This window comes from Alligator mississippiensis, chromosome 2, assembly GCF_030867095.1.
Source record: "Alligator mississippiensis isolate rAllMis1 chromosome 2, rAllMis1, whole genome shotgun sequence".
In the NCBI taxonomy this organism is placed as follows: Eukaryota; Metazoa; Chordata; order Crocodylia; family Alligatoridae; genus Alligator; species Alligator mississippiensis.
This window is the reverse complement of record NC_081825.1, coordinates 169384182-169406806: the sequence shown is the minus strand read 5'-3', so window position 1 is coordinate 169406806 and position 22625 is coordinate 169384182. Positions and strand designations below refer to the sequence as shown.

General features: G+C 48.8%; 1 protein-coding gene across 3 annotated transcripts in view; it reads left to right on the top strand.

Moving 5' to 3' along the window:
• The window catches only part of PRAG1 (PEAK1 related, kinase-activating pseudokinase 1), a 52219-nt gene extending 47124 nt beyond the window's left edge, over positions 1-5095 (top strand). For all 3 annotated transcript variants that reach the window (XM_019494154.2, XM_006278816.4, XM_019494153.2), the window contains exon 6: positions 546-5095. In XM_019494154.2, coding sequence (XP_019349699.1) covers positions 546-1583 — 1038 coding nt within the window. In that variant the 3' untranslated portion in view covers positions 1584-5095. The remainder of the gene's footprint in view (positions 1-545) is intronic.
• Positions 5096-22625: the final 17530 nt, after the last annotated feature.

Genomic DNA, 22625 nt, shown 5'->3' with positions numbered 1-22625 from the left:
CCTTGTGGTTCCACTGCTGGAGCCTTTTGTGTGCTCTTCTGGCTATGTCAGTGCTTCAGCAGTAGAGAGCAAACGACATGAAGGAGAGAGATGTGAAGAAAGAAGGTTCACTACAAGTAGATGAGGCATAGAAGAAAGTTGTGTGTCTGAATGTAGTCCCAGAAGTCCAGAAGTCTTGAGAAGATCGGGGTGACGTATAGGGGGTGCATGGGGGTACACATGCACCCCCTGAGAGTTCTGGTGCACCCCCTGTCAGGCCGTGTTCCCTGTTTAGCCAGCGGGCAGGGAGGCAGGCAGGAGCACCAGTACCCCCCTGAGAGTGCTGGCCGGGGAGCAGGGCTGCCAGCAAAAGCGACCATGTCACTTCCGGTTTCTGACTGGTGACTGGAGGCACTAGACACCCATGGAGAAGATAGTCACCACAAACCTGGTATTTTAAATATTTGGGCACTTAAAGATACAGATAGGTGCCTAAAAGCGTTTAAACATGTAGAGTAGTGTGCAGCCATGCTAACCTATGCAACTGTCCCTTTTTCTCTTCCCAGATATGTAAGACTCAAGAATCAAAAGCAGCTGCTTCATACTGCAGCCCCTCTGTACCAGTGCACTTCAACATCCAGCAGGATTGTGGGCATTTTGTAGCCTCTGTACCCTCCAGCATGTTGCTGTCTCCTGAAGTAGTAAAAGGCACTTCTCCAGATGGTCCCCGCCCATGCCATTCTGCCAGCGAACATGACTGTGTGGTAGTCATCACTCGCGAGGTGCCACACCAGACGGCAGCCAGTTTGGTGAGGGATTCTACAGCTTATCATAAAGCTAAGCCAGAGCTGTATGAGCGGCGTATATGCTTCCTGCTCCTCCAGCTCTGCAATGGCCTGGAGCATCTCAAAGACCATGGCATCATCCACAGAGATCTTTGCCTGGAAAACTTGCTTCTCGTTCACTGCAAATCTCCAACTAGCTGCAATAAAACCAAAGATGAAAAGCACTTGCCCAGACTCATAATCAGCAACTTTTTGAAAGCCAAGCAAAAGCCAGGACAAGTGGACTCCAAAATTAAAAAGAACCAGGCTCGGCTGGCTCCAGAAATTGTGTCTGCCTCTCAGTACAAGAAGTTTGATGAATTTCAGACTGGCATTCTCATCTATGAGCTCCTCCACCAGCCTAACCCATTTGAGGTGAGGGCTTGCCTCCGGGAGCAGGAGTACAGCCAAGATGACCTTCCTCTGCTCCCCAACATTTCCATTTACTCCAGGGGGCTCCAACAGCTCGCCCATTTGTTACTGGAAGCTGATCCAATCAAACGCATCCGTATCACAGAAGCAAAACGGATGCTGCAGTGTCTTCTGTGGGGCCCCAGGAAAGATTTAATAGACCAGCCTCTCAACCATGAAGAAGCCCTCCATAGTGCTCTCCAGAACTGGATTGACATGAAGCGGGCACTGCTGATGATGAAGTTTGCAGAGAGGGCTGTAGACACCGAACGAAGCATAGAACTAGAGGATTGGCTCTGCTGTCAGTATTTAGCTTCCGCAGAGCCAGTGGCTCTCTTCAATACACTGAAACTCCTTCAGCTTCTCTGACCTTAAGAGCATTTCAAATGCAGAAATAGCAGGGAGGAATTATGAAAGATCTTTCTAGGGTTCAAGTCTGTTCATGGGTAATGGTACATGTTCTTTCACATTCTTGTTTATAACCTACTAAAAACTGAGGATGAAGTCTTTTTCTCAACACATAAACACAAATTGATCCTTTTAAATAACAAGTTAACAACATAATTTTGAGTTCTGCACATTGCAGACGGAAAAGACAGCTACCTGCCAGGTTTGTGGTTTTGGTATGATTACTGCACAGAAAATAAAACCTATGTATATATGTGCATGTTTCCTAATGAACAGGATGTGTTTGGGTTGATTTTAATGACAGATACATATTCACGTTGGAACAAAACTTTATTCCTCATAAAATAGGGAAGTTTGAGCCATAATCTAAGCTGCCATACTTAAAATGGTTTCCAGATTTGTAGCCCAGTTACTTGCAGCAAAAATTATAGAAGCATGGGACAGAATGGCAGATAAAGAGAGCTAGTCACTGCTTGAGTTCTCAGACCTTGCACAGTGCTATCCAGATCACACACACTCAGCATGACATCCCCAGCAGGGATTATGACTGTAAAGAACCTACCCGTCTTTAAAAGGTCACTTCATGGAATGCAGGTGTCAGTGCCAAGATTCCTGTACTTTTTAAGAGCAGTTATTTTTGGCAGCCTTTTAAATCCCTCCTTTCTATAACCAGAATTAGCAGTTATTACACATTTTTCCTAGATAGGCTAAATGTTGTCACCAAGATCTTTTCTGGACAAAATTTTCCCAGTGTTATTCCATTAGTTTATCTTCGCTGCAGGTAGGAACAACTGGAGCATTAGTGCAAGCAAAGCACTGTGGCATCAGGCTACTTGAAGAGTCCAACACAGTCCCCCTTGTTGGAAGCTGAGTATGTGTTCTGAAATGTTATCAAAATCACTTCAACATGGCTTTATCTGGCAGTGTAACTGATCCAAGGCAGCAACCAGGCCTAGAGGCATAAAAAGCAGGGTTTGCACCCTGAGCAAGCTCTGCAGGAGAGCAAAGCAGGGAGGTTCTGCAAAGTGCTGGAGAGGCAGGGGTTCTGAGGTCAGGTTGGGCAGTAGACTTACTTATACCAGGGATTCAAAAACAGTTCACAGCTGCAGCATGATATTCCTGCCCTGGCTGTTGTTCCTACTGCAGAAGCTTGGTGTTTGTGCAGCCAGCTGCTGCTGCAAGAGCAATGCCATGGTGCTATTGCCATAGTATGGACTGCACAGGGAGGGGGATGCAGTTCTGGCACTCCTACTAAGTTGGTGTCCAGGATTGGCTCCCTGCTCACTCGCCCCAAATTATGCTACTGACCAGGCCTTTTAGGCCTCTCTTTTAGGTGAACATCTAGTGATGGGCCACTTGAATGGAGTTTGCTACAGCTGGTCTCCCAAGTGGTGCATTGACTCCCTTTAAAGTTACTGAGAAGGGAAAACCTCAGTTTCAGCTCCCATGGCCTGGGCAGGCAGGTCATGACCAAATTAGTTTTCTTCTGGCATTGTTTTCTGTGGCCTTAGTTCTAAAATGGTGTGTGAATAAACCCAAGTGTGTCTGTGTTTGTGCATTGCTAATCATGCATGGATGCCTTGTCTCTCCAGTCTGGTCCCTCCAGCTCCTCCATTTTGTGTTGATTCAGCTGTCACATTTTCTTGGATCTTAGAGGGGTGTCTGGGGCACTGGGTATCTCTGTGTGTTTTTTATTTGTTCAGTGCCTGGCACAGCACAAATCAGAGTGGTTAGGGGCAACTGAAATATTCATATCCATTGAAAATACCTGTGCAAGCAAAAAAAGTGCATGAATCAGAAAGCTAACTGCACCTTGTCATGCATCCACAGATGCATCACAAGCAGGTGCAAGGAGGTGATCCTCCCCCTCTATGTGACACTGGTAAGGCCACAGTTGGAGTACTGCATCCAGTTCTGGGCGCCGCACTTCAGGAGGGATGTGGACAATATGGAGAGGGTCCAGAGGGGGACCACTCACGTGATCAGGGGGCAGCAAGGCAGGCCCTATGTGGAGAGGCTAAGGGACCTGAACCTGTTTAGCCTCCACAAGAGAAGGCTGAGAGGGGATCTGGTGGCCATCTATAAACTTGCCAAGGGGGACCAGCAGGCAATGGGAGAGTCCCTGTTCCCCCAAGCACTACCAGAAGTAACAAGGAATAATGGCCGTAGATATCAGGAGGCGCTACTTCACAGTTAGGGCGGCTATGAGCTGGAACCAACTTCCAAGAGAGGCAGTGCTCGCTTCTACTCTGGGGGTCTTCAAAAGGAGGCTAGATATTCACCTTGCCAGGGTCATTTGACCCCAGCATTCTTTCCTGCCCATGGCAGGGGGTCAGACTTGATCTGCTCAGGTCCCTTCCGACCCTACCAGCTATGAAACTATGGTCCTAATAGGCCATAACTAGAACACATCTGGAGTAGTCACAGGTGCTCTGACTGAGACTCAAGGCCTGGCCTCTGCACCCACCTGCACTGCCACATCTCAGCCCCATTTGTGCAGTGGGATGGTGTTGCTTTCTACTGGGCACTCTAAAAAGTATAAATTAAATGTGTTGTATGATGTTTAACTATTTATTCTTGTATCGTGGGTTGGAGTAGCACTTGAACCCCCATCAGGGCCTGTCATTGGACTAGATGCACACGTGAAACCTCTATCATAGATTACTTAAAGAAAACCAGGAACAATCAAAATATCCTACAAAGTGAGGAATCAGCAGATTTCCTGTAAGGCTCTTTCAAAGCTGCTCATCTGTATAGGATCTGATTCAAGAAAAAACTTATCTTGTTTATTAGCTATTATTACACATTTCCATGTTATTGGCTCAACATTAGATTTGTTTCCTCCTGCCCTCCCTGTAAATCAGTAGCTCTATGCACTAAGGTGGCTGACTAGTTTTCATTAAAAAAATCGGCACTGTTCCACCCTCATTGCCATCCTGGCAAATCTGCGTTGACATAAGAGTTGTGTGGCACCCCTTGAGTTATTCTTCCAGGGCCAGATCCTGCTATCTGATTGGGGATAGCATTGTAGTTCATTAGCAGGCTTACAGATTTTAGGGAAACAAGCTACAGCACAAGAAAGGGTAGTAGTGTCTACCCCATGAACATGCTGCAGTCCTCTGTTACCCTTTTCTTTGGAGAGAGAGCACCATATAGAAATATGGAGAATTCAGTGACTAAATCAAGTCAGTGAGAATGATGTTAAGAACATTCATGTGTACTTTCTTCCTGCCTTTGTTTATACCCAATTCCATAAGTTTCTGTTTATGACTTTTAAATTATTAGGATTAGTGTACTGATGTTTGACTTTTTGAATCTGAATACCATCTTTTTGCGTGCTCTGTATTAAATGTTATCATTCAAACAAAATGGAGGGGTTGCACCTACTTACCCCCATGTTCCTGGGCAATGTTTACTTCCTCCTGGAAACAGGTGTTATGCACTTCTGTTGGATAAAAGAATAATGCAATATTGTTCTGCGTTTTTTTTTTAATTTTATTTCTGTTTGTTTTGTCAGATTCCCTCAAACACACTGAAATTGCCTCATTAAATTGATGGTACTTATATAAACATATAACAAGTACTGAAACAGTAGCAGTTATTAAAAAGCTGTTCAAATGATTAGGTCTAACTGAAATCTTGGGAAGCAAAAGAACAGAAAGTTAATTCCCAGTAATGGGCATTTTTGAGACATTTGATCTATATACACATTCTTGCTTGTGGAATGTACTGAGCTCCAGAGCCTTTGACCAGAGACTTTTTTGCCCTAGTGGTGTCTGGAGAGTGCATTCCAGCACTACCCCAGCAGACAGGTCCCTAGGCTGAGCAAATGTAGGGCAATATGCACTTCCTCAGGTTCTTATCAGCTGCAGAGTTGATTAAGTCTGTGACTCCAAGGAAGAGGGGAAAGTGGGTATATTTCAAATGTGTATATGCACAATAGGTCTCGAAAGAAATTTGGTTACTGAGCACTTCCCTGCATACATATTTTCATTTATGGGTAACTCCATAGCATTACCTATGCATCTGGAGATTGGTCTCAGAATCCTCTAGGTTAACAGTGATTGGAGGATTCTGGGCACGCTATCTGTTTGAGTGGTCACCACAATTGGGTAGTACTTCACTAAGGTCAGATTTGAGCAATAGGTACAGGTGTCAGTCACTTCAAAAGAAGCCTATGGAGTTGGCCTGAATTCTAGTGGAGTGGTCACAAATGACTAACAGCTGCCCCTTCCCCTTTGGCATGTTCCTAGCATAATTTTACAAAGCTTGATATCCAGCTAGATAATCCCTGCACTCACATTGCTAAGCCTTTAGATATTTCAGCTATAGCTACAAAGTACCAAAGGGACTTACAAAAAGGCATGGTCCTGTGTAAGTAGTAGGCCAATATGCTCTGATAAGGAAATTTGTTTATTCAAGTAGAATTCGGTGACCATGTGAGGCAAGAACCATGGATCCACCGTGAAGGCTGGGAGCACACAGCAGCTCTCCTTGCAGAGTTAATTACCACCAAAAATGTCACTTCCTTGGAAGGGTGGAGCAAGGAGCATGTTCACATCTGCTTAAAAGATAGGTCCATGAGAATCACAAGGGCAAGATTCAGATCTTACTATAGAACAAAGTCCCTGACAGCAAAGAATACCTTAGCAAATCTTCAAGGAATATGAGGACTGCTAAGTGTGAAAAGGCAGGCTGGACATCCTGGGGAATGGTGGGGAACAGAAGTGGATGGCCACTTGGGCAGCAGTGACCGTAAGATGACTGAGTTCATGATCCTGAGGAAAGGAAGGAAGAAGAGCAGCAGAGTAAGGACCCTGGACTTCAAAAAAGCAGACCTTGACTCGCTCAGGGAACTGATGAGCAGGAGCTTCAGGTGTGCCCCGAGGTGCATGTACAGTTGCTGCTGGCCACAGGGGCAGGCCAGGTCTCTGGACCCTGTTGTACTAGTTGCAGCCTCCTGGTTGCCTGCCACATCTGGCCCAGGCTCTGGACAGCTGCTGCCTGCCATGGATAGTAAAGCACTTGAACAGGTTACCCAGAGAGGTTGTGGAATCCCCATCCTTAGAGGTTTTTAAGACCCAGATAACAACACCTTGGCTGGAATGATCTAATTGGGGATGATTCTGCTTTGAGCAAGGGGTTGGACTGGACCTCCTGAGGTCCTTTCCAACCCTTATTTTCTGTGTGTCTATGATTGGACCCTGAGGTGGCAATTTGAATGCTATTGTATAATGATCTTTATGTCCATGTGTATCCAGAGCATAAAACAGGAAGACAGCCAATGTAAAGACATGATAATACAGTGAAGAAAGGTGAGAATACTCCAGGACATGGAGGAAAAGGATTGTAGTTACAGTGAGGTGAAGCTGGGAAGAGACCTGAGACAAGGCAAAAGCACCCTCAAACCTGTGATCAAGGTTGTGGTAGAAGGCCAGAAGGTAATGACAGTAGTAGATTCCAGATGCACCCAAACAGTGGTAGAGTGGAACTTGGTCCTGAGGATGGATCAGTGTTGTGGACAGTTGAGCCATCATCACATGCTTACATGGAGAAACATGCCCCTATGATGAAGTGTGGGTGGCCCCAAGGGTGAGGGGTTATGTATGCACAATTCTAGCCTGCGTGTCTCCAAAGCTTGTTTACCCGGTGATCTTGCTCAGACCGTGACTGGCTGAGGCTCCATGAAGTATTGCAGGCCATCACCCAGGACGAAACATGGGAGATGCAAGAGGAGTGTTTCCAAGCTAACCCCCTAAAAAGACTGGCTGGAGAGGCCCCAGAACCTCTGATGGCAGAGACCCCCTCAGCAAGGCTGGATATAAGCACCCTCTTGAAGGATGGATACTTCCAGCTAGAACAAAGCTGGGAGGAGTGATTTAAATGCACATTTTGCAAGCACCTGGCCTGATGCGACAGAGAGCTACTAAGCCCAGAGCTGGCGACAACAATCGCACAGTTTACAGGAGGAAACAAACTCCTCTACCAAATTGAGCAGGAAAAAATAGAAGGAGAGGAGGTAGAACAACTGCTGGTACCACTGTGATACTGATGGGCTCTACTGGAGATGGCTCATGAGTTATCCACAGGAGGACACCTGGGGAGAGGTAAGACCAAAGCCAAAATCAGGGAAAGATTATATTGGCCAAGACTATTACACAAGGTTGGGGAATATTGTGCATTATGTCCAGTTTGTCAGAAGATAACACCCAACCATTCATCTGGGGCACCTTTGGTTCCCCTCCTGATTAAAATGCCATTTGAGAGGGTGGTAGTGGACATCGTAGGGCTGCTGCCCAAAAGTAGTTTGAGGTACCAATCTATACATTTGAGGGAGAAGTTGCTGGACTCTTGCCTCAGCTATGGAGCTACTTATATTGATGATACAATTGTTTACACCTTGATAAACATCTAAAGGCCCTTTGAGCTGTTCTCCAAAAATTTAAGAATGACAGGGCTCATGGCCAACCCTGGCAAATGCATAATTGGAAAGGAAAAAACCCACTGCCTGAGTTTGGAGGTGGGAAGTGGGCAGGTGCGGCCACTGGTAGACCTCTATACTTACCAACTGCCTAAGACTGTTGGAGAGCAGGGGGAGTCGGGGAGAGGAAATCCCCACTCACTCCCATTCCCTTCAGTGTCTGGGAGGCAAGCTGCTGCACTAGCAATGGGATGAGCCACAGGGGCAGCTGGAGCAGGGTAGCTGGAGAGCCAGTCCTGGCACAGCACTCCCAGGAAGCCCTGAGGTAGGTCTGAGGGCACGGGGGAAATAAATTCTCTACCTCAGGAGATCCCGCAGGCTGAGGTGTGAGCAGGCCCAGAAATGAAGAAACAGGTGGCCAGGACCCTCAGGGCAGCGTAGGGGCTGGCCCCTTAAAGGGTCCTCCTGGGAAACAGAGTTCCCTAGAGGGAAAAGCCCTATTCAGGACCACTGAAGCTGGGCCAGGACATATTGAGCAGTTTATGCCGCACAGGAAGAAACCTCCCTGCTGTACTTCCGGTCCACTTCCAGGTTTGCCGCTGAGCGTGTGGAAGGGCCATCCCCCACACTCCTGTGGGATGCTCCTTGTGCCCCAGCATCACAGTGATCATGAGCTGCGCTGGTACCTTAAGGTATGTAGAAAAAACTTTTAAAGCCATGTCTATATCACTGGTTCTCCGGATTGGCATTGTATCTTCAGATTTGGATTTGGCTGAACCAAATCAGGGACGGTGATCCGAATCAACGAATCAAATCGCTGTCCCTGATTTGGGCCGAATCGGAATTGAATAGGGCCCACTTCACACACCCCTACTAAGAAGCAAGTGAGGGCTTTTTTAGGACTGGGTGACTATTATCAGAAATTCTTACCTAATTTTGCAGAACTGACGATACCTTGACTAAACTCACATGAGCTGCTGCCCCAGCCAAGGTGAGATGGACACTAGAGGCTGAGAAAGTTTTCCAAGATGTGAAGGAAGCTCTTTGTTGGTTGTCTCTTCTATACACACCATTTTTTAATAAACTATTGTGGTAGAGACAAATACCTCTGACGTAGCCATTGGCGCAGTCTTGACTCATAAACTACTGGGCACTCTTCCTGTCCTTTCTATCATCCAGCAACTGCACCCACGTGAAGAGACCTATACTACAATCGAGAGAGAATGTTTATTAAGCCTGTGCAAACCGGCTAGTATTCGCTTTGGATTCGGCTGATTTGGGGGACAGTGATTCGATTTGGTGACTTCAATGACTGTCCTGAATTGATTTGGCTGAATCTGATTTGGAGATTCAGCTGCTGTCGAATCTCTGAATCAGCCAGGCCCATCCCCCCAGCCCTAGGCTGCCCTGCCCACCCCAGCTCCCGGCACTTTAAAAAAAAAAAAACCCAACTCAGTGGGTGCTGCTGGGTGGGGGGGTGATGATCGCTACCCCCAATGCCCCACACTGCATGGGGGGCTCTGCACGAGCCCCGTGACCCCCTTCCCCCCTGCTCCAGTGCCACCACGGCTGCCCTGCCCAGGCCAGCTCCAGCCCTTTAGGGAAAAAAAACCCAAGAAAAGTCCTGCACTCACCGCTTCTGCCAGCAAGGGGCGATCTCCACTGCCCCCCACTGTCCTACACCACGTGACAGGCTGTGCACGAGCCCCCCAAAGCCCCGAGGCCGCTGCAGCAGCAGAGAGTCCCAGGGCTTTTCTCTGTGTTTTTTTTTCTTAAAGAGCTGGAGCAGGCCCAAGCGGGGCAGCTGTGGGGGGCCTGCAGGACTGAGAGTGGGGTTGGGGGGCTTGTGCAGAGCCCCCCATGCAGCGTGGGGCAGTGGGGACCCTCCCCCCACACGGCAGCACGCAGTGAGCACCAGGGCTTTTCTTCAAAGGGCCAGGAGCTGGGGCAGGCAGGGCAGCCATGGGGGGGCTGGGGGAGTGAGAGGGGGTTGGGAGGGCTGGCAGGGATCCCCCCATGGTCCCCTGTCCCCTCCCCCAGCCCCCCCCCCCCCCCAGTACCAGCTCAGAGTCCAGCTGCACTCCCTGCTGCAGCCACCGGGGACTGCCTGAATCATCAAAGCTCCCTGAATCTTTTCCAAATGTTCAGAGAGCTTTGAATTGATTCAGACCTTTTAATTGATCCCCTGATTTGATTCGGATTTGGAGATTTGGCCACCAAATCGAGCCAAATCTCCTCACAATCGAATTACCACCCAAAGTTTTGCACAGCCCTAATGTATATCTGTAAAATCAGTGGTAGAGACCTTAAGATATTACCTGTTGGGCAGGTGCTTTACCATGGTAACAGATCATGCCCCTTTACAGTGGCTCCAACAAATGAAAATGGACAATGTCTGGCCCTCTAGAAGGTACTTAAGACTGCAGCCACATTGCTTTAGGGTTGAGCATAGGCCAGAGAGAGACAACTTGAACACTGACTTCTTTTCCAGAAGGTATGAAGAAGGAGAAGCAAAGCACCAAACATTAACCCCCCTAACAAAGAAAGAAAAATGAGGGTGGGGGGAGGCGGGGTGTAACAGGCAACCCTAAACCTGTTAAGAGACTGAGAGGGGAAATGAAAGAGGGAAATAGAGACCGGGGCAGTGGTACAGAGGGGATAGGTTGCTAATTAAGAGTCGCTTAAACAGGAATCCAGGTTTTCCGTTCACCATGGAAAAACATGGATTTTCTCCTTTTAAGGAGAAAAACATGGGAAACAGTGGGTTTCCCTTTGCAGGCTGGCAGAGTTCCAGCCTGCAAGGGGCTGCTTGGGGCTGGGGGGAGCAAGAGGAGGGTGATCAGGCAGAGAGCGCCACATGTATGTGCATATGCACACATGCACATGGCAGGCAGTGTAGAGAGCAGCTCCCACAGCACCCTCCAGATAAGTCTATGAGGAGCGGGGGAGGAGGGCAGATTGAGGCCCCCATGGTGAGGGAGGGAGGAAAGGAGTGGGGCAGGGTTGGGGATGGGAGTCTGTCCATCTGGGGCGGTGCATGGGGCCTGGGACCAGGGTTGGAATACACAGCCACAGAGCCTGGCCAGCATGGCCGCAGGGGGGCCAGCTGTCCGCAGCTGCATGCACTCCTATGGGAAGGCATGGGGGAGGCACATGCCCCCCATATTTTTGTGTGGGGCAGGGGAAGACGAGATTCATAGATTATCAGGCTGGAGGGGACTTTGGAAGATCATCGGATCCAGCCCCCTGCACCAGGCAGCAAAGGCAGCTGGGGTCAGGTGACCCCAGCAAGGTGAACATCCAGTCTCCTCTTGAATATTTCCAGGGTAGGTGATTGTACCACCTCTGGAGGGAGCTTATTCCACAGTCTGGACACCCTGACTGTGAAGCTTTTTCCTAATGTTGAGCCTGAAACAGTCTTCCAGGAGTTTGTGGCCATTACTCCTGGTTTTCCCCAAGGCTGCCCTGGTGAACAGTTGCTCACTGAGCCCTTGATGCTGAGTATAGCAGTAAGCTGCTACCAAGTCCCCTCTCAGCCTTCTCTTTTCCAGGCAGAAGAGTCCCAGGTCCCTCAGCCTTTCCTCATATGGCTTGCCATGCAAGCTTCTGATCATGTGGGTGGCCTGTCTCCAGACCCTCTCAAGCTTTACCACATCCTTGTTAAAGTGTGGTGCCCAAAACTGGACACAGTACTCCAGCTGGGGTCACACCAATGCTGAGTAGAGCAGGAAAATCACTTCCTTGGTTTTGCTGGAGATGCATCAATTGAACCAGCCCTGCTGGTTACAGCATCGCAATGCCGGCTCATATTCATATTGTGGTCTATTATTACCCCCATGTCCCTTTCCTTCATGGTGCTGGTCATTTTGGCAAGCCTGTAGGTGTGAAGGGGGTTGTTTGTCCCCAGATGGAGCACTTTACATTTCTCAATATTGAACTTCATCTGGTTCTGATCTGCCCAACTTGCTAGCCTTTCTAGATCTGCCTGTATCTGTAGCCTATGTTCAAGCATGACCACACTTCCCCATAACTTGGTGTTGTCTGCAAACTTGGCCAGGGAGCTCTTCACCCCCACATCCAAATCATTGATAAAGATGTTGAAAAGTACTGGACCAGGTACCAACCCCTGTGGGACACCGCTGGCCACTTCTTGCCAGGACAACACAGATCGGTTCATTAGGACTCTCTGGGTCCTATCCCGCAGCCAGCTTCCTACACACCTAACTGTCTCACAGTTAATCCCACAATACTCCAATTTTATTGCAAGAACATTGTGGGATACCAGATCAAAGGCTTTTTGGAAGTCAAGATATACAAGGTCAACCTCCTTTCTCTTATCCAGGTGGTAAGTTACCTGATCATAAAAGGAGATGAGGTTCATAGATTCATAGATGCTAGGGTCAGAAGGGACCTTAACAAATCATCGAGTCTGATCCCCTGCTAAACAGGAAAGAGTGCTGGGGTCAGGTGACCCCAGCCAGATGCCTATCCAGCCTTCTCTTAAAGACCCCCAAGGTAGGGGAGAGCACCACCTCCCTTGGAAGACCATTCCAAATTTTGGCCACCCTTACCATGAAGAAGTTTTTCCTAATATCTAGCCTAAATCTGCTCTCTGTCAGTTTGTGACCATTGTTCCTTGTTACCCCAAGAGGTACTCTGGTGAACAGAGCATCTCCAATCCCTTGCTGCATCCCCCTAATGAATTTGTAGGCAGCTACAAGATCACCTCTCAGCCTTCTCTTGCGGAGGCTGAAAAGGTCCAGGTCCCTCAGTCTCTCCTCATAGGGCTTGTTCTGTAAGCCCCTAACCATATGAGTGGCCCTTCTCCGGACCCTCTTGAGTCTATCAACATCCTTCTTGAAGTATGGTGCCCAAAACTGAACTCAGTACCCCAACCACAGTCTGACCAATGCCGCATAGAGGGGAGATATCACCTCCTTGGATCTATTTGTCATGCATCTGCTGACGCATGATAAAGTGCGGTTAGCTTTGCTGATGATTTCATCACACTGATGACTCATGTTCATCTTGGAGTCCAGTATGACTCCAAGATCCTTTTCTGCTCCTGTGCTGCTGAGAGGGTCACTTTCCAGCCAGTAGGTCTGCTGGATATTTTTGCACCCTAGGTGCAGCACTCTGTACTTGTCCTTGTTGTACTGCATCCTATTATGTACTGCCCACTTTTCTAACCTGTCCAGGTCCACCTGCAATTGTTCCCTACCCTCCAGAATGTATACTTCACCCCACAATTTAGTATCATCCGCAAACTTGGACACAGTACACTTCACACCTACATCCAATTCACTGATGAAGATATTGAAGAGTACAGGTCCAAGGTCCATTTTACCACCCCAGAGCAGACTAACAATACCCTGGAACAACCTGGGTAACAGGGATCAAAAATCATGCTCTCCTGAAGTAGCATACCTTTAAATCTCTCCAAAAATCATGCTCTCCTGAAGTAGCATACCTTTAAAACATTCAGAGGGTGCTTAGCACATGTTAATACCCTTTAATGGGTGAATGCTTCTGTTTTAAGTGTATTTATGCTAGTTTAAAGCAGGGGTGGCCAAAATACAGTCTGCTCCTCACACGTCCCTGCCTGTGGAATTGGCACCCATTGCAGGGACGGGAGGGGAGTGGATCGCAGTTCTGCCACAGGCCCTGGCCTCATGCTGTCCCAGCCCTGTCCCCAGCCCTGTCCCCAGCCCTGCCCATCCATCTGTCCCATTCCCAGATGCTGCTCCCTGCCCACCCACAACCCCATCCCATCTGCCTGGCCAATCACACTCTGCCCACGAGGGTCCGAGCTGATCTTCATGGAGACCCTGCCTACCCACTCTGGTGCTCCTGGTGGTGGGTGCAGGGCAGATGGGCCCAGGCTGGATAGGATCAATTGCTTCCCCCTCCCCTCCACCATGCCAAGGTGGTTCAGCACCACCCCCAGCCCACAACACCCCACCAGAACTCTTGAAGTAGTCCTCCAGCCCACATAATTGCCCACACCTGGTTTAAAGGTAACCTGTAACACCACCCTTAGTGCTCTGGTTGCTACAAGAGAAGGAATTGAGAATTAACTGGAAACAAGGGCTGTGTTAACAAGAAATGATGGAAGCAGTATAATGTGAATGCCAGGAAGGGGCCCCCTCCCATTTATCAGCAGGGATCCCGGTTTTCTCTGATTAAAAAAAAACAAAACAGTTTTCAGATTTTGGAAAAATCCACATTTTTCTGTGATTAAAATGAAACACCACTAATACATAGATGTGTATATATAGAGGTGTTTCATTTTGATCGTGGAAAAATGTGGATTTGGGGTTACTTTTTTAATCTGAAAATTGGAGATTTTTTTTTTTTTATCAGAGAGAACCAGGATTCTTGTTTATCAGCAACATCTAGCCCCCACTCCAAAAATATCTCTGTGATAGAGGTGAGCACTTGAGCACCCCCAGCTGCACAGGTTGCTTCAATGGGGTCCCTACAAGACTCTGTGGAGTCTTCAGCTCTTCTGGAACAGTATTGCAGAGCTTAAGACCCAAAAGATCCACTGACCTAGTGCAGGGGTCAGCAACCCCCAACACACGTGCCAAGCATTTTTCTCCTTTAAAGGAGAATCCATTTTTAAAGCTCATCGATCATTTTTTAAAGTTTGTCCATGACCCTTTCATATATTCTTGCAACCCACTTTTGGGTCACAATCCATGGGTTGAGAAACACTGATCTAGTCTGACCACCTGCACAACACAGGCCAAGGTACCTGTCCTGGGCATCCCCATGTCCCTTAACTAGAGCCAGTATTTTTTTTAAAGCCTTGATTTAAGATGTAAAAATTCTATCACGTGCATATGTAACAGCCTCCCATCCCCTGCCACATACTAGCAGCCTTCCTCTGTAGCATAGTCTGCTCCCACTCAAGTTGTTTCCATTGCAATATCTCCAAGAACTGTGAGCAGCTCTTACTGTGACTGGCAGTAGCCACCCAGCACTGTTGTTTCTATGTGATTTATTGAACTCCAAAACACAATCATGATGCTAGTAGTTGATACCTGGGAGAGCTGTACAAATAAACAACAGCATTATTCATTGCAAAAGGAAAGGAGAGTAGCAGGGGTCAGTTTTGGCTTCCTAGGCTCTAAACTTTGGTGGCAATAGGAAGGCAAGGGGTAGGACAGGGTTTTTTTGAGCTCTATAAAGCACATAAAACCTGCATGCAGGATGAACAGACCTCAGGTCACAGATGGTAACAACAAACCCCCTCTAGATAGGTGTGCCGCTTCTAAAATGTGCTGCTGATGTTTTGCCTTCATAGAGCCATACCAGCAAGGGAAGCCAACCAAGAAACCTTAATGTGAAGCAAAAATAAGCAAGGTAGGCCTTAGCAGAAGAATTACTCAGTAATGAGTGCACATCCTGTCAATTAAAACAGTTCTTTGGAAACCATACGTGACAGGAAGTAAAGGAATGTGCAAACACATATCAGTCCAATCTGTATGACAAGGAAGGTGGGGAACAATTGAATCCCTACACAGCAGGCTTTGTGCCATGCATAGCACAACAGCATCTGGTCCATCAATCATGCCAGCTGGCATAGATATTTTCCCTGTCTCCCACACATCTTGAATAAGTTGAAGCTATTCAGGGATCAGTACTTTTGGACATCAGTTTACCTAATTAAGTGACTAAGGATGGCCCCTGATTTCTTAAGAGCTTGGCCTTAATTTTTAGGAGTGAGTATGTTGTGAGAGGTCAAATTTCAATTCAAAGGGGTGTTTTTGCTCCATGTAACAACACCTGAGGGACAGTGCCCCCCAAATGAGCCTACCAGTCATCATTTCTCTTCTCCAATTATGTTCCTATCATAGTCATTGATGATAAACGTGCTAAAGGAATGTTAAACATCCTGATGCAGAACTTAACCCAGTCTCTCTCTACAGGAAATGTAGCAAGGTATATAAATAAGAATAGAACAAGGAAAAAAGAAACAGGGCCACTAAGTATTGAGGGTGGGACAGAGATTAAAGATAATCTAGGTGAATAACTGAGCGAAGCTAATTGTTTTCAAACAAAACCAATATCAGCCTTCTTTATAACAACCCAAAACATTCACCCAAGAAGCAGGAAATCTGGGTTTTAGGCCCTCCTCTAGTTGAAGACATTTAAACCTACATCTCTCTTCATCTGGGAAGTGGGAGCCCTGGGTTTTGATTCCTGTTGCCTGGACTCCTTATGAATCATATATTACATTAGCACTTGACAAAAACAGAAATAATCCTGACAGCAAGCCTGGTACACAGCCTGTCCAGGTGAATTCCCTGACCCCTAAGCTCACCTAGTTAGTCTATATGGTGCAGGAACCTCCACTCCTCCAAAAAAATTTCCTGCCCAGGCATATGCATCGAAGGTCTGGGTAGCCCTTGTGCATGCACCATGATCCAGGAGGAACGATGGTTGCCACATACACATATGGTGTAGGAGTGGATTTTGGGGGGGTGCAGTGGTGCAGCTGCACCCCACTTTGATTCCTATTCTGCCCAAACTTTAAAATCAACTGCCCAGGAAGGGCAGTGTCATTTCTATTCAGGCAGTACTGAAGGAGTTTACATGGGGTGAAGAATTTATTTTCTTGTTCACAGGTAGTGACTTCTTTGGTGAATTCCTTTTGGATTGCCCTTGGTGAGTGTGAGCTGATGTACTCTTTGTGGACAATGTTTGGATGTCCTTTGCACAGAGAGATGCAGCCTCATGAATAAGTGCTTCCTGCTGAGCAATGGCAAATGTTTAGCTTCAAGTAGGGCTGCATTGCACACTTCACACACGAGTTTTTCATGCAGTAGGGTTTCAAGACTGGCACCAAAATTACAGTTCTTGGACACAAAACAACTCAGATAGGTATGCTACAGTCCCTTTGCATGGCAGTTGATTGTGTTGGTTGAAATGGAGTTATGTCATTGTTTCAAATGGAGTTGGTGCAATGTGATCAGCAGCCTCTGTGATTGTAGCTATTTTTTGCTGTACCTCCCCCCTCAAATTACGCTACTGAGTACCCTGCTACCTGTGGGATCTGGACTCTTTACTGCTGACTGCTGCCGGTTCAAGATCAGGCCTCAAGCAGCAAGCCAGGAACCAGTCAAAGGGCTCTGGCATAGGTTACCTGTGTTGTGATGTCATTAATTATGGCATTTTTAAAGTAGTCTCAGGTGAGGGCTTCATGTTATTTCAGGCCTGTATGTCTGTGACTTGCTGCTAGAGGGTTGATGAAGCCTGATCCCACACCTACATCAGTCACCAGCCTTCTAGCGGCTGGTGCCAAGACTAGCCAGGATGTGGATGGAGTCAGGACTATTTCTTCCTGGGGGTGGGAGAAGAGGGGTAAGGGTGGCATATTGCTTGAAATGGAGAAGCCAGCATGAGGCCTGTAGCTTCACTCCCTCCACAGCCAGCAGGAGCCCAGCAAGAGTGGAGGGACGGAGGAATCTTGAAAAACTGTTTGAACAGGGGCAAGGGGAGAGAGAGTAAAGAGAAAGCAGTGAAATTACATGAGGGAAAAGATTTTTTAAAAAATTAAAGGATTAAAATCCTGTATGTGTCTCAATGAATTGGGATTGGGCTGGAAGAGGGAAAGTTGAGTTAGGGGCAGCAGAGGTTGTGCTGGCTGGGATGGGGAGGAGGAGGAGTAGCCAGGGCACAAGGCTTGTGCTCACTGCATGTCACAGGACACAGTCAGTCAGTGTATCCCATGCTGGCATGCTAGGCCAGGTGATACACTGGATTTTGGGTTCTCTGGGTGCCAGTCAGTGGTGCCAGGTCCACAGTTTTCCTGCCAAATTGGGCTAGTTTGAAAATGTGGTCACGGGGGCTTTTTTTCAGCCGTGGGGCGGGGGGGTTTACATAATTTTCATTACAGAAATACCTTGGTTAACGAATCCTCTGGGAGCGAAGCTCCTTTATAACAAAGTCCACGGGCAATGAGCTACCCCCAGGCTGGTGGAGTTCCAGTCCGTTCAGGGAGCTGGGAGGAAGCGGAAGGAAAGCGGTGAGCTGGGGGCATCGCGCCATGTACACGGCCAGTATATGCACATGGCCCCAGGCAGCCTTGAGGACAGCTTTGGCAGAAAGGTGGGGGGGAAAAGAGGGGGATTTAGGTCTCTCTAGGGAGGGAGCTGGGCAGGGCTGGGGTTGCTGCCCAGCCGGCGGGTGCTTGAGGCCTGGGGCTCCTGTTCATGCCTCTGCTTGCAGCTCCGAGCTCGTAGGCTCTCTGTGTGGCCCCGCTGTTCCCAGCCATGCTGGATTGCACCTACCAGGCTGCAGAGGCCCAGAGCAGAGAAGCAGTTGGAGTGAGGAGCGGTGAGCAGCCACTGTTCCCTGCTGCCATGCTTCCCTCCCCCGGGTGCCTCTGCAGCTGGGAACAGCCACAGGGCTGTGCAGAGAGGCTGCAAGCTCTGCACTGCAAGAAGCAGCACGGGCACGTTGTCAGGGCAGTGCCAGGCAAGCACCTTCTCCACGTGGCCCCACTGTTCCCAGCCATGCTGGATCGTGCCTGCTGGGCTGCAGAGGCACCCGGGGGAGGGAAATAGAGTGGGAGCCCAAGCCCACAGCCTGTGACTGCCCCGCGCACAGATCTGGGGAGCACAGGCCACCCAGGAGTGCGTGCAGTAGCAGGGAGCTGCCCTGCCCAAGCCCACAGCAAGCAACAGGAGGGAGTGGGAACAGGGGGGCTGCGGACCCAGGTCCATAGCCCTGGCATCTGGGGGCCGCCTCCAGAAGGGCTGGGGGAGCAGGGGCTGTGGGTGGAGGGTGAAGGGCACCAGCAGGGCTGGGGAGGTTGGAGGGGGAGTGAGAGGCACGAGCAGGGCCAGAGGGGCTGTTCTTCTTTCTTTATTAAGCTCCTGCAGAGTGGGTAACAAAAGGGAGAGTACACAATGCACACAATAAACCAAAGAAAGCCTGTCTCCCTCACTGGGCCTACCTAAACAGTAAAAGTACAACAGCATACTGTATCATTATGTTATGAGTGACATTCATTACTGTAACTGTTTAGGAACTTAAAGCAGGGACTAGTGTCCATAGCATTCATTGCCTAGTGTGAATGTCAACATATTGACAAAAATGTGATTGTTTTCCATTTTTAAAAATTGTCTAGTTTTGAAGTGACCTTGGGCTGTAAATTTAGATGACACTTGACAACCCTGGTGCCAGTAGCCCTGGGAGCCCCCTCAGGCAGATCTGACTGAGGTGTCCCATGGAGAGATGTGCCCCTTACCCTCACCACCCAGGAATTCACTCTGAACCCAATGAACACATTAGTTGTATATAATAAAGTAATAATAACAATAGTTAATAATAAAGCCAACCATATGGATAAAATTTACAACTGCAACATTAGGTAGTTAATTCCAACACACTGGGCGGTCCCACTTGTGTTAAACAACCTCAATAATTACACTGACCTGGTTATAAAGTCCCCGCCCTGCCCCACCCCGGGTCCCCATTACTCAACTGATTTCCTTCTAGTCACAATCCACTTCTCATAACAATAAATGGCAACACAGCTATAACTATGATCCACCACTAGATAGCAGAGGAGGCTTCTGCTGCTCAAGGGAAAATGGTCTCCTTCCTGGTAACATAGCAAAACAGGCTCTGAACAGCAACTGCAGGGAATAGGCTCCCTTTTATTTCCTTCTGGAAATACACTTCCTGCGAACACTAGTGATTAGGTGTCCCCTTACACACCAATGCTAGTTTGTTTATTCACAACCCACTCCCTCTCTGGACTGTCTCCCCCTCCCAGCACATCCACCCGTGGACAGGGGCTTCCCTCTGCAGGTCTCTGCTACTTCTCCCAGCTCCAGCAAGCCCACTAGCTTGCTTATCAGCCCCCCCACCCCCCCTACTCTTTCCCTAGCACCTGTGTCCCTGGTTACACAGCTCTGAACCCGGTGGGAAATCAGCTTCTCATGGCATGACACAGGCTCTCCGCTGTCCTGATGTCTGCCCCCACTGCCTACTCTGACCTGTCCCTGCCAGGTCTCTGCCTTGGAGAGGAGCAGGCATCTGCCCGCCTGAAGGGCACACACAGCTCCATGCAGCCTCACACCCATGGGCCAACCATATACCCCCTTCCCCACTCCCTCTAGTCCCAGTCCATCTAATTCAGCTGCAGAGCGCCAGCCCCATCCCAGTGGGGGATGCTCCTGGTGCAAACATGCAGGGCACAGCGGGGAAGCGCAGGGCCCGGCTGAGCATCAGGTGCTGTGAAAGACCATTCCAGGGTCATTGCTGGAGCAGGGCCTGGCAAGCAGCACAGAAGCAACCCAACAGAGCCCTGGCCCCACTATGAGCCAGCAATGCAAGGGACAAAATGTAAGTATGGGGGCTCCACTGCACTGAAGACATGCAGGAGCCGTGGGGGTGGGGAGGCAGGGGGCAGCATGGACCCTGCATGGAGCTCGGTGGTGCACTCGCTTTGCATGTGAAGCTCTTGGGCCTGCCTTTGGCTGCCCCACCCAGGTTGCCTGGCAGGGCCTTGCACTCCGTACCCTCTTCACTGCCTGGTCCAGCTAGCTTTCCCTCTGAATTTTTACCAGGGGGGCCCTGACTGGCAGGAGGCCCTGGGCCCATGCATTAATCTACCCCAATGTGCAGTTCCTGTAGTTGGCCACTGAACTTAGTCAGCAGGCAGTTATTGATAATATGCAACATGGTGTGTGTTTTGCCATAGCTACAAGCTGGATTGTTGCAAAGACCCCAATGGTGGAGGTTGGCTGCACACAGACCTTACCCTGGCCAGAACCTATTCAGCAAGGCCCACTGACGGTGTGGCATGTTGAAGACAGGTGGACAGATTGTAGGGTCTGTGATGAGGAACTTGTTTGGTGTTAATGTCAATCTCCATTCCTCGCACCAGAAAGTCTCCACTGTGCAGCCCTGGTCCAGCAGTTTGACCACAGTGGGTGTCGTGGTGGTAGACATGCAGCAGGTGGATTTAAGACATCATGGTACAGCAGCAGGCTTGAATTGGCATAGATCTTCTCCAGTAACTTGCTAGTTGCAACTTCCCATTGGATATGAAGGGAAACAATGTTGCTTAGGACTGGGAGCCATGGTAGAGGGGTTGGTCGAAGAGTTCCCGAGATGATGTGCATCGTCAAATGTAGCATTGCATAATGAGTTTGGTGTTTGATGATGACCAGTTCCAGACTGGTATGCAGTCCTCTGCCACAGAGTACAAAATGGTAAGAGCTGACATCCTTAGGGCCAAGGCTGTTATGCCCCATGATGACCCAGCCAGCTTAAGTTGGTTGTTGCGTGTCTTAACTTCCATTGCTGTCTTTTTCAAGTGTTCGTGATAGCTCAGTGTCTGGTCTACCAACATGCCCAGGTAAACGAGTTGTGCTTTGTGCCTCAGCCTTTGGCCATTCAGATAGATGCTCAGTTCCCAGGTAGCGTGGGCAGTGTGTAGATGGAAAACGCTGGAAATTGTCTTACTGACTCCTGGCTGGAGGTATCCTGTCTTGCAGTAGTCAGACAGCTTTGCAACATCACTGTTCAGAGTATGTCCTAGCTCAGAGAAAGTCCGGGCCTGGAATCCAAAGCAGATGTCATCAGCACAGATGAATTTCCATGACTGGGTTTGTGGCAGGTCATTGGTGTAGAGGTTGTACAAGGTCGGAGCAAGCACAGATCACTGAGGCAGTCTGTTGGTCTGTCTTCTTCAAGTACTTGTCTTCTCTGCAGTTGCATCAGCTCGCCTAGGTCTGCACAAATCCTTTAAGGTAATGTAAAGCATTTTTATGTATTTATTTAAAGCATTTTAATTAAAATGAAATAAAAGAACTGAAGACAATAAACACTCTCATGTCATGTGTTAATGAATTGTGGGTGAAGGTAGAGGGCTGGGTCCTGGGGAGCCCCCCTCACCAAGCCCAGCTGGCTGGGCCTGCACCAGCTTGTTCCACTAAGCCCCCCAACACTTGCTGTCTCTGGGGAAAGCTGGGGGGACCAGGATTGGGTTGGGGTAGGGGGTCATGTAGACTAAAATGGGGCTGCTGAGGCGTGGGGTTCCATGGGTTCCCGTCCTGGCCGGAGGAGCGGGAGGGAGCCCACAAGAACCAGCTGCCTGCAACAAACCCTGCTGAGCCACCAGTGATCGCGTTCCAGGTGGGCAGGTTTAGGGGCCCCAGCTTTCCTCCCAAGTCCTCCATGGTCCCATCCATCCTTGGAGGGAGTGGGCTGGTGTGTGGAGTTCAAGCAGCTGGCTTCACACCAACTACCAGTGAAGATCCCTGTCAAACAGGACCTCAGGCCCCCCACCCCATCCCAACCCCACTAGCTTTGCTTGGGGCTGCCTGTAACTTTAAGCTTAGTGCAAAGTGTGGGAAAACTTCAATTAAATTCACTTTACCTGAGGTTAATTGAAAGTTTCACACAGGGACATGGCCCTTTTCCCATGTGCTCCCCTGGCCTGTCAAGTGAAGGGGGGCAGCTTTCCCTCAAACACCATCAAGTCTGGTCCCGGATGAGAAGAGCTATGGAAGGCTGGAGGCGATTAGGCACAGGAAGCACGCTTCCCCATCATCTCA